Below are 11,755 nucleotides of genomic sequence, written 5' to 3'. Positions count from 1 at the left end.
CCCCCCCCCCCCCCCCCCCCCCCCACACACACACACACACACACACTCACATGTAAACACACCGATCGGTTCACACGCGCTGCATCGAGGACACACTGCGGGGCTGTTGGGACCGGGCCAGCCGGGCCACCGCTGCCATGGAGACGACGCATGATTGGCACCTTACCAGCGAACACGTCCTACGTGGATAGCACATATAGAGCTGATGCATTGTGGGAAAAATAGCACCACTTAAATTGTATTCAAGCAAAGGGGCGGGGTCGGGAGAGGAAATTCCAGCGGTATTCCAGCTGGTGCGGATATTCACTGTTATATTAACAAAATACTGCAGAACAGCGCCGTAGGAGACATTTATTTGATGATTTATTTACTCTGGTAATCTCATTCAGACAGCAAAACAACACGAAGCTACAGACAGACATTTATACAGAGACACAAATAGAACATGATCATATCAACTATGTAATATATCATCTCATATTCAGGCATCAATGCTGTAGAAGTGAATAACTTTTAAACACGTATGCATCTAAATTGTTTATAACGGGTATAGAAAACTCATGCATGCCTCCACTGTACAAGTTTCAATTCAAGAAGAATAAATTGTGGTTGACAGATGTTCAGCTCTTGTTTAAAGGTGCAATGTACGGCAGCTTTAGTACAGCAGCAAACAGCTTTTATCTAGAGGTATACTGTAGTTCCCTTTCAAATGAACGTAGCAGGGGGGTCAGTGCGGCGGCCATTTTTATCTGTAATGTTGCCATTGTGCCCGTTGTAAAATTGCTTCATCGACACACTTTTGTCACAATGTAGGAAAGCACATTGCTATCAACAGATGAATGACGAGCTAAGATGAGATAGCTCGCCAACTAGAGGGCAGCTGGCTAGTTAGCTAGCTAGCTAATTCCACCGTGCTTAAATGCTACACCGGGTACAGGAAATGAGTCGAACAGCGGGCTGATTGGTCTAATGGTCCCTCCGCCTCACTCCCCGGAGAACAACAAGCTAAATAGCTAACTAGCTAGCCACCCGTCTGCCACCATAACAACTAACAAAAAAAACCCCATTTTCTGTTTGTACTCGTCAAAAGACCTCGGAAACAGTTCAATGTCCGTCTTACTCTTATTCTATTTCTACGTTTGCACTGTCAGCGCTGTTAGCACCATTAGCTGCAAGCCACCAGCTCAGCTGTCGCCATGTTGAGAGCCATTGAGAGTCAATAAAACACTACTTTAATGTGATTTATATTTCTGACCTCTTTTTGCTTCCCCTTTGTCCCTCCCCCTCTCTCCGTTTCAGGACATAAACAAACGTTTGTCTCTCCCCGCTGATATCCGGCTACCGGAGGGCTACTTGGAGAAGTTCGCCATGAACAGCCCGCCCTTTGACAAACCCATGAGCCGCAGGCTACGGCGCGCTTCATTGGTCAGTACTCATTGTGTTCTCTGTGTGGTTTTTATCTGCATCTGTGTATTTGTGTGCAAAGCAGCTGAAACCAGCTTCAGTCAGCTGCTTTGGCGATGTGTTGTTCCCCACAGCTGGGTTTGTGCTGCTGCTTTTGTTGTGAAACAAAGGTAATATGAACTTCCAACGACATCACGCACAAACGAAAGTGTTTGACTCAGGCCGTTAACTCTGACACGCTAACACACAAACATGGGCTCATTTTAAACACGTTTGTTACCAGTTATGCTATAGAGCTTACAATGGCTCAGTAGGGGGATGAATTAACTCTGTATTATGTATCCAGGCCAAGAGCATTATGGGTATGAATCTGGGGGGTGGGATGGATAGGGGGGGGGGGGGGGGGAATAGGCAGATATAGTCATGAATATGCAGCTCTTTGCATTGTTGCTGAAGTCCTCACTTGGTTTTATTTTGGTCACAATTTATTCCACATTACTTTTGTTTATCTTTTGTTTTGGTGCACTTTTAAATAAATCTAGATTCCCCGTTTCATTCTGCCTCTCAGCCTCAGTCTGCCTCACTGATACATTTAGCTTTAAACCTGATTACCAAAAGCCTCGGTGTACTATGGGAAAGCATTAAGGATTTTGCCCTCCATCGACCATTTTGACTGTAATTATTAAACAGGGCCGGTGCCCTGCCCTCTGGCTCTCAGCTTGAAGAGATTTAATGACGCAGCTTTTCTGCAGGAGTCTCGCAGAGATGAAGGGAAAAGGATCTTTGAAGACAGGTTTATGGTGTAAAGAAGGGGGATCAACTTTAGAGCTGTTTGAGGACATTGTCCAACATTCCCGGGTCTGTCCACTTGTGTGTGTTTGTGTGTCTTTAAGGGTTGGTGTGCGTGCATGTGATGTAATAGATCGATCAATAATTCAGCATGCAGTGTCGGACTCATCTGCTGCAGCTTCTCTCCTGACGAGGATTACACACCGGGACACCTTGAAGTGAACCAGAGAGCAAGAGGGAGGGATGACTGGAGGATTTTATAGGGAATAAAGGACAAGGCATGGTTTTAAAAAGAGGGAAGATGTTGAAAACAAGGATGTGTGTGTTGAGTAGCAGGTCCTCTTGCTGAGCCTGCAGAGTGTTTGTAGGAAGCTACAGCCCAGCTAGATTGTTTTTGTAAGAGATGCTAATCGTGTTAACTTTGTTTAGTGTAGTGCATCCTTCTGACTGTGCAGTACACGTTATGTTCCAGGCTTACTGTCACAGCTGTTATGTGTTCCTCATAGAGCTCTTTGAGTGGTTTGAGCAGCTCCCATTGGAAACCCAGTTTCCAAAATGTCTAATCGCCGTGTGCTTCCTCCGGTTACACTTTACCTGAATGAGTGCAGGTTTGAAAACGACGAGATGCCTCTGAGCACGCTGATGTCATGGCGTCTCGGTCTGTCGGTGTGCTTTTCATTTGTCACAGTAGCGTGGACCACGAGTCAGGTGTCCTTTTACAGACTCTCACATTTGAAACCATTTACTTTGATCTTTGAATCGCTTCCAATGTAATGCAAGTGAACTCGGTTGGTATCAGTTTCCTCTCTTGGCTGCTGCCAATCGATAATCAATTATTCACAGCGGTCCAATGAGATTCAGTGTTCCATGGTGCTGAGGAACGGGATGTCACTTTATCTCAAACTACTTAACACTTAGTGGTCTTATGCAATGCTCACTTCTTTCTAACCCATTCAACCTTGCAGGTACGTATATACTGCATAACTTTATAACTGTGGAACTGAATATCCAATTGACCTTTTGCTAAGCCCCGCCCCCCTCTCCTACTCCGTCAAGTTGTCAGAGCTACACATAGACTGTGAGAAGTGCACCAATTCGTTTGTGGTCTGCGAAGAGTTTGGCATTTTGGCCGTTGCCACCTTGGTTTTTGGTCATCACCACCTTGGTTGGTGGTCTACATCTTGGTTTTTGGTCATCTTGGCGGTCTCCATCTTGGTTTTTGGCGGTCTCCATCTTGGTTTTTGGTCGTCGCCGTCTTGGTTTTTGGCGGTCTCCATCTTGGTTTTTGGTCATCGCCATCTTGGTTTTTGGCAGTCTCCATCTTGGTTTTTGGTCGTCGCCATCTTGGTTTTTGGCAGTCTCCATCTTGGTTTTTGGTCGTCGCAATCTGGGTTTTTTGCCGCCGCCATCTTGGTTTTTTGTTGTCGCAAATCACTACAAACGTGTTGCAGTGTCTGTATCTGCAAAGACCCATCCCTACTCTAAATGCATAGTAGAGCACAGATTTTAGAGATAATTTTTAATAACATCTTAGTTAGAGGAAAAAACAATCGCCGACATATGATCCTTTACCTCGTCTGTTTCCATCAGCAGGTTCACATGACCAAGCTGACACAGTGCAACATGTTCTGATGAACACGTTATCATCATGTTAATGAAAGGGTTCTTCGTTCCTCCTCCTCTTTCCTGCCACCTCTTTTCTTAGCAGAAGGCCGTCATGTTCCATCTCCCACTCAATACTCTGAATCCATCCACTCTCTCTCTCTCTCCTCTCCATCAAGCCCTTACAGGCGCCACAAGGAGAAACCCTATTTAAAAATGAAATGTGGTCGAGGTAATGGACTTTCTTCTCAATACACATCAGAGCTGTACACACACACACACACACACACACACACACACACACACACACACACACACACACACACCTCTCACATGTCTCACTCTGTTGCCTGTCGGTCCGTCTGTCTGTCTCCTCGGCTCCTCCATAAGCTGACGGACCCAACACGCATTTTGTTTGGTTTTTATTTGGCTTTAATTTTGTCACGAAAAAACTTGGTCTGACCTAGTTCTGCTGAGTAAGCTCACTGGAGCGTTGGGAATGAAATGAACCCGATGCCTTCGAAAGCACACACAGCCACACACACACACACACACACACACACACACACACACATACACACACACACACACACACACACACACACATACACACAAAAAGACGTAAATAGACGGAGAGTGCAGTTGCGTAGTGTAATGCTTTGTCTGAGAGACACTTCAACAGGGAGAGAGGCAACAGATGTATTTTCTGGAGTGGGTTGGATGTCGGGCGCGGGGGGGGGGGGACCATAATGTGTGTGTGTGTGTGTGTGTGTGTGTGTGTGTGTGTGTGTTCTGTATTTGTTGAATGTGTGTGTGTTTTGCTCATGAGACCGACTCCCCTGTCAAAGGAGCAGCACGGCTCAGCAGCAGCTCCTGACAGCCGCTGTCACAAACAGAGATGGAAACAGTGTGTGTGTGTGTGTGTGTGTGTGGGTGTGTGTGTTTACTTTTAAGCATAGGCTGCATGTCTCATCACAAAAGTCCTCTGACCTACAGAGTCATATATGTACATTGCACATACTCTAAGTACACGCACACACATTCAAAGCAAGCGACAACCTCCGGTTCTGGAAAGTGAAGTCATGTGTTCGTGTGTTAAAGCTGCATTCCCTCTAGTGTCCATCAGGGGGCGACTCCTCTTGTTGTATAGAAGTCTATGAGAAAATTATTGAAAATTAGCTCCACCTTCTCGTGTCACTTCTGGTTGGCGACAGCAGAGTCGCGGCGGTCAATAACCAGAATGGCGACAGCTAAAAAAACAAGATGGAGATGCTCAAAAATCTAAACAATGAGCTTCTAAACCGCAGTCCACTCCCATTCACAGTCCGTGATGCTCACACATATTCACGGCTCGTAGGCATGCCTTTAAAGAGATCACATGCTTCATCAGCTAACTTGGTCACTGGAGACGCCCCCCCCCCCCCATACATACACTTACATGCACATAGACGAGCGTCGGCCTGGCATTCATATGAACTTCATGATGGGAAATAAACCGTGGCTGAAACAACCCTGACTGAGGGACAAATAAGTGAGGGAAGGAGACAGCTAACAGGCTTGTTGGTGTCCCAGCTTGACGTAGCTGCAAACATCTATAATTCATGACCTCCAAACCCAGGAGCCGCTACATTATGCAGCCAGACCTTTATGAACTGAACCCACCGTACAGATATCTATAGAGATGTTTAGAATGAATCAGGTTAGCAGGAGGGAAGAGTCGCGTTTGATTGTGTTTTGTTATACTGACTTCTTGTGGCCAAAGAACACACGTGCAGCAGACAATGACATCACATCATAGGGATGTAGATCAGATTTAACCAGCGTAGCTTGTTATTTTACAACAAGGAGACATACAGTCGTCTGCTCAATGGATCCAGCTTTGACGTTGTGAATGTGGTTTTGTCTGTGGGTCTGTATATTCTGGGATGTGTTCATTCAGAAGGAGGTTCAACACGTGTGCTGCTAAGTTCTCTGTTTGGTCAGAGGAACCAGGTGAAGGGTGAGTCGACTCTGTGTTGAGGGCAGAATAGAGCTGAACTCTGTTCTCGGGTTTCAGGATGTGTGTGGGGTTTATGTATTTAAACGGCGTGCAAACTAACGAGCTGATGGGTCAGCTGGGTAGGATTTTGTGTGTTAGCCATTGTGTGATTGTGTGTAGCTGGTTTACTATGTAACGGTAGAGCGCTGTCGCCTGTTGTAACGGAAGTTACCATATTTGGAATTTGGAGGAGTGAAGAGAGACCTGTCAATCACCGTGTAGCCCCGCCCCTAAAGCATCCCCTGCTTTATGGTCTGTTTGACTCTAAATGGACCATCATGTACTAAATGAACATCATGCTGTATTGAAGAAGACTTGAAACTAGAGATCGAGACCATAAACTCATGTTTACAATGTTTACTGAGGTAATAAATCAAGAGAGAAGTAGAGTCATTTTCTCATAGACTTCTATACAACCAGAGGAGTCGCCCCCTGGTGGACACTAGAGAGAATGCATTAGCTTGCCGCCTGGAGTTGACGGCTGAATGAGGCAGATCTTACGTGTGAAGGTTCATTTTCACCAGTTTTTCTTTATTCAAGAGAGATGTTTAATTAAAGGACATCAAGTCTACTAATGCAGCAGAGATGCTCAGTAACATCCTGTAACTGCTAATGCTTTAGCACACACACACACACACACACACACACACACACACACACAGAACAACAAGGCCGGGTGACTCAGACCCTGCAGTTGTAGGCCAAACGTCAACAGCAACAGGACTGGAATCTGAACTAACAGCCTGCAGGACGTGGTTCTCGAGCCACTCAGCTCAAACATGGTGGAGCGCTCTCGTCTGGCCCACAATCAGGCTGCAGCCACAATAACAGCAAACTGACTCAGTGCTAACACACACACACTTCTTCTCTCTGTCTCCTCCAGTCTGAGATCGGCTTTGGGAAACTTGAAACCTACATCAAACTGGACAAACTGGGAGAGGTGAGATCAATGGAGAAAGATCAGAGACGAACTCCTCCAACACTCTGGTTTGCTTTATTAAACACGCTTCCTGTCTCTGCAGGGGACGTACGCCACGGTGTTCAAGGGCCGAAGCAAGTTAACAGACAACTTGGTGGCTCTGAAGGAGATCCGGCTGGAGCACGAGGAGGGGGCGCCCTGCACCGCTATCAGAGAAGGTATACTGGTCTCATGAGACCCACGTGGGTCAGTGTTGTTGGGACCCTCGGTCTTTGTCGACCAATCGGAGAACCGCGATCTGACTGTGATGCGTCCTCCTCTCCTAGTGTCTCTACTGAAGGACCTGAAGCACGCCAACATCGTCACCCTCCACGACATCATCCACACGGACAAGTGCCTGACTCTGGTGTTCGAGTACCTGGTGAGTGTGTGTGTGTGTGTGTGTGTGTGTCTGTGTCTGTGTGTGTGTGTGTGTGTGTCTTTAGACTGGAATCTAAATATTTCTAAATATTCTGTCTCTCTATCTCTGTCTCTGTCTGTCTCTCTTCCTGTCTGTCTGTCTGTCTCTGTCCCCGTGTCCTCTCAGGAGAAGGACCTGAAGCAGTACATGGATGACTGTGGGAGCATCATGAGCGTTCACAATGTGAAGGTAGGTCAACGTGAAACAATCCTGGAACCAAAGAACTGCCGCTGAATGAAATCATATTTTCAACGACTGTAATAAAGAATAATCTCAGAGATTTAATCTTTAGAAAGTAACAACATGTCAGCAGGCCGCTGGACTCCTCGGGGATAATTAAACATGTTGTTAGATCAGTGTGTGCTGTTCTTTATGGATGTTTCCTGTAATGACCCGTGTGTAACAGTGAGTCTTCCTCTCCAGATCTTCCTGTTCCAGCTGCTACGAGGTCTGGCGTACTGCCACAGAAGGAAGGTTCTCCACAGAGACCTGAAGCCTCAGAACCTGCTCATCAATGAGAAAGGAGAGCTCAAACTGGCCGACTTTGGTAAAACCACCTCTGAACTCACCGTGTTCATCTGAGTGGGCTTCTCCTCTCCTCTCATCTCCCTTTGATCATATATAGAATCACTAAATGTTCTCATCAGAACGGTGACACAAGAACAACGTCACCTCATTTATACAGATAATAGCATCAGGTTTACATACTCAGCATATTTAAACGTACTTCTAAAGCTCGCTGTTGTTTTTGTCAATCTTCTTCTTCTTCTTCTTTTTGTTCTTATTTCTGTTCTTCTTCTTCCTCTTCTCTCTCTTCTTCTTCTTCTAGGAAATCTTCCTTCCCATATAAATAAACCAAACTTTGCCCAAAGGTCCGGTCCTCTACCAGACAAACGATCCCACAATGCATCATAACATCTAACTGTTAACAGCTTCTGCTCAACAAATCTCCAACGTTCATGAAACAAAGGAAACATTCCGGTGTTGTGTCAGATGCGTTGTGGTTCATTTCTTAATTATATCTCAAAAAACGGATCTTTCACAGTATTTCTAACTGTATCCTCGTGTAATGTATCGCAGTCAACAGAAATCGAGCATCTTCAAACATCATTTTTTCAGTAGCAAGAACCTCTAGGCCCTGAAGGCAACTTCTCCAGAGAGCAGCCCAACAGGAAGTAACTCAACGCTGCCCCCTTCAGGAGATAACCTGAACATGTACAAACTCCAGTCGGTGGATTCCTCTGTGTTCTTCAGTCTTCATTGTGGTTTGATGAGTTCTGACCATCATACCAGGAGAAGATGAAGCGATACTCACATGATGGAAGATGATTTTCTGTGTTTGACTTCAGGTCTGGCTCGAGCCAAGTCTGTTCCTACGAAGACGTACTCCAACGAGGTGGTGACATTATGGTACCGACCACCGGACGTTCTCCTGGGCTCCACCGAGTACTCGACGCCCATCGACATGTGGTGAGCAGACATCTACAGGATCTCAAAGTCGGGTTTTATTTTTATACCATAGACAAACTGGTTTATGCACGAACATTTATACTCGGTACAAACTTGAGGTTTACCTCAGAGCTCTTGGTGCCCACAGACGGCTGATGTTATTTAAAATTCACACCGTTTCTGATTGAACGTCGGTGACGACAGGACGAGAATCTCAACGCCGAATCTCTCGCAAATAATCAGAATCAGAACCGTTTATTGCCAAGTACGTTACACATACAAGGAATCTGACTCGGTGAATGGTGCATAACAATAAACAACGAACACAATAATCGAGACATAATTCAATAATATTGAGTAAACAGATAACAGTTCGTTAGTACAGCAGCTTCGTTCACGTCTTCGTACTGAACGTTGGCTTCGCGTTTGGTGTGAACTTATTTTCTGCAGTAATCCGATGGAGCAGAATCAGATAAAAACAACATGAAACTCTGTTCGTCTGTCATTTGTTTCGATGTCTGTGTTTGTGTTCCCAGGGGAGTGGGCTGCATCTTCTACGAGATGATCACCGGCAGACCTCTGTTCCCCGGATCCACCGTGGAGGACGAGCTGCACCTCATATTCCGCATCCTCGGTGAGACGACACCAGTAGAATCCAGATGTGTGTGTGTGTGTGTGTGTGTGTGTGTGTGTGTGTGTGTTGACCGATCCTCTTTGTGTTCCACAGGTACTCCCACAGAAGAGACTTGGCCCGGCATCACCACCAGTGAAGAGTTCAAGACGTACAATTTCCCCCGATACCGAGCCGAGCCGCTCGTCAACCACGCGCCCAGGTGTGTGTGTGTGTGTGTGTGTGTGTGTGTGTGTGTGTGTGTCGATAAGATCCTAACGATACCCATCCCAGTAGGAACTGTGGTCGAGTGTTGAAATGGTTTATGTTACGAGCCGGCTCGTTGAAGAATGTAAGTTTATTGGAGTTAACAAAAAGGGGCAACAGGGCTTAAAGAGTGCTGTTTTTTAAATTCAAAGAATCAAATATAACCAAAAGAGCCTCTGTATTATCTCCCCCTCCCTCACCCCCCTCACCCCCCTCCCTCACGGCTTTCTCTCCCTCTCTGTGTCTCAGGATAGACAACGACGGACACGACTTGCTCTCAGTTCTTCTTCAGGTGACGAACATTTCTCACAGTCATGAACACTTTTAACGTCCACAGAAGCGTGCGACCCCTCACACTCTTTGTCTCCGTACAGTTTGAGGCTAAGAAGCGCGTCTCGGCCGAGGAAGCCCTCACACACTCCTACTTCAAATGTTTCGGGGAGCAGGTTCAAACGCTGGCTGACAGTGAGTACGCACACACACACACACACACACACACACACGCACACACACGCACACACGTTGGAGTGTACGAACAAACTGTTTCAACCGAACGTCTTGTTGTTTTTCAGCTGCATCCATCTTCTCTGTGAAGGGCATTCAGCTCCACAAGGATCCGGGGAAGAGATCCTCAGTCTTCCCAGAGTCAAGTGAGTCCTCCCAGATACCAAGATGTGGGCGGGGGGGTTAAGGGGTTAAGTCCCGCCCCTTTAGGCGGACCACAGTGGACCCTTATTTCAGAGAAGATATGTACGCTAGTCTACATTGGTCCCGTTTGAATTGTGCCATGAATTACTCGTGTGATGTTTGTCAATTTAAAAGGGATGCTTTAGGGGCGGGGCTACACAGTGATTGACAGGTCTCTACCAGAGACGTCACTCCTCCTCAGTCCTAATACGGTCACTTCCTGTTCACTGGATGCAAAAAAACAACAACTTGGCGACGGCCGAATTGCCAAAGTAGAGGCTTCAAAACATCCGTCCACAAACCGATGAGACTTTAGGGTGTGAAGTCTTTCTGTACTTCAACAGTTAAAATGATCTCTTATATTGACAAACGTGTGCGTGATTCACGGCACAATTCAAACGGGATCAAACACTTAACTTATCGCTCCTCGTTGACTATACCGTTCACATATTATCTGAAATAATGTCTCATGGTGGTCTGCTGGAAAGGGGGCGGGGCTTTCACATCTCTACAGAACAGACTCCGTGTCCTCTTCTTCTCTCTGTTCGCTTCGTGTCGTCTCTCGTGTCTCACACAGCGTCCACGTCTATTGTTTCAAGCTTCCACTTCTTACAGAAGTTTATCGATATATTTACAAACTGTAGTCCGCGAAATCCTGAGCAGACGTTCATCCCGAGGCCCCGACCTTTGACCCCCGTCCTCTGTAACCGACTGTTAGCTTGTCTTGTGTCTCTTTCCTTTCTGTCATGTTCTGATAAACTGTCTCATGCTCTCTTCTTCCGTTCATCTTCTCCTGAATCCTTTTCTATCTCCCTTGTGTGCCCTCCTCCACAAAAAAAAAACTCAATATCTCCAACCTCCCCTCCTTCTCTCCCCCCCTCCCCCCCTCCTCCCCCTTAACCCTAAAAAAGCGACGGCCCATAAGCTGGGTTCAGCGCCCTCGCAGTACTTCCAGAGAGAAGCAGCCAATCCCAGGGCTCAGAGTCACAATCTGTCCTCCACTTCTACTGGCTGAGTGGCCTCTACCGTTCTGGTAAATACGGTCTCTTTCATTCTGTCTGTCCACCCCCCCCCCCCCCAACCCCCCCTCTTTTAGGCTCTTTTCTTCTGTCCATTTTGAACTTTTGTGTTCCGCTCAATGTTCGCTGCACTGAACTAAACGCTGGTTTGTTTCACTTTCCCTCCGTGGATTCCCTGAACAGAGACACACACACACACGTTAACGCTCTGAACCGTGTAGCGGCGTTGTTACGCTGCTGTCAGAGTTCTGCTCCTCTGTGGAAACAGAACCATCATGACTAGAAGTAGAGAGAACTAGAACATCTTTAGTGCAGAACAACAGTTACACAGTTCAGTTTAAACAGTTATTGAACAAAGAATCGAGGCTTTATGTGCTATAAATATTAAACTATTCACATGCTTCAGCCTCTCCTCTCTCCTCCCCTCTCCTCTCTCCTCTCTCCTCTCTCCTCTCTCCTCTCCTCTCCTCTCCTCTCCCCTCTCCTCTCCTCTCTCCTCTCCTCTCCTCTC

General features: G+C 46.5%; 1 protein-coding gene across 1 annotated transcript in view; it reads left to right on the top strand.

Annotated features, from left to right (window-relative positions):
* LOC306707806 (cyclin-dependent kinase 18-like) overlaps positions 1-11,240 on the top strand; it is a gene marked incomplete at both ends in the record, with an annotated part of 15,138 nt that extends 3,898 nt beyond the window's left edge. Inside the window, 13 exons of the mRNA XM_079175427.1 lie at positions 1,300-1,425; positions 6,717-6,773; positions 6,856-6,970; positions 7,079-7,173; positions 7,339-7,401; positions 7,636-7,759; positions 8,562-8,682; positions 9,198-9,295; positions 9,389-9,494; positions 9,788-9,830; positions 9,913-10,003; positions 10,111-10,188; positions 11,137-11,240. Coding sequence (XP_079031553.1) covers positions 1,300-1,425; positions 6,717-6,773; positions 6,856-6,970; positions 7,079-7,173; positions 7,339-7,401; positions 7,636-7,759; positions 8,562-8,682; positions 9,198-9,295; positions 9,389-9,494; positions 9,788-9,830; positions 9,913-10,003; positions 10,111-10,188; positions 11,137-11,240 — 1,221 coding nt within the window. The remainder of the gene's footprint in view (positions 1-1,299; positions 1,426-6,716; positions 6,774-6,855; positions 6,971-7,078; positions 7,174-7,338; positions 7,402-7,635; positions 7,760-8,561; positions 8,683-9,197; positions 9,296-9,388; positions 9,495-9,787; positions 9,831-9,912; positions 10,004-10,110; positions 10,189-11,136) is intronic.
* Positions 11,241-11,755: the final 515 nt, after the last annotated feature.

The sequence above is a fragment of the Pholis gunnellus genome (genome assembly GCF_910591455.1).
Source record: "Pholis gunnellus genome assembly, chromosome: 2".
NCBI lineage: Eukaryota > Metazoa > Chordata > Actinopteri > Perciformes > Pholidae > Pholis > Pholis gunnellus.
This window is presented reverse-complemented; position numbering and strand designations above follow the sequence as displayed.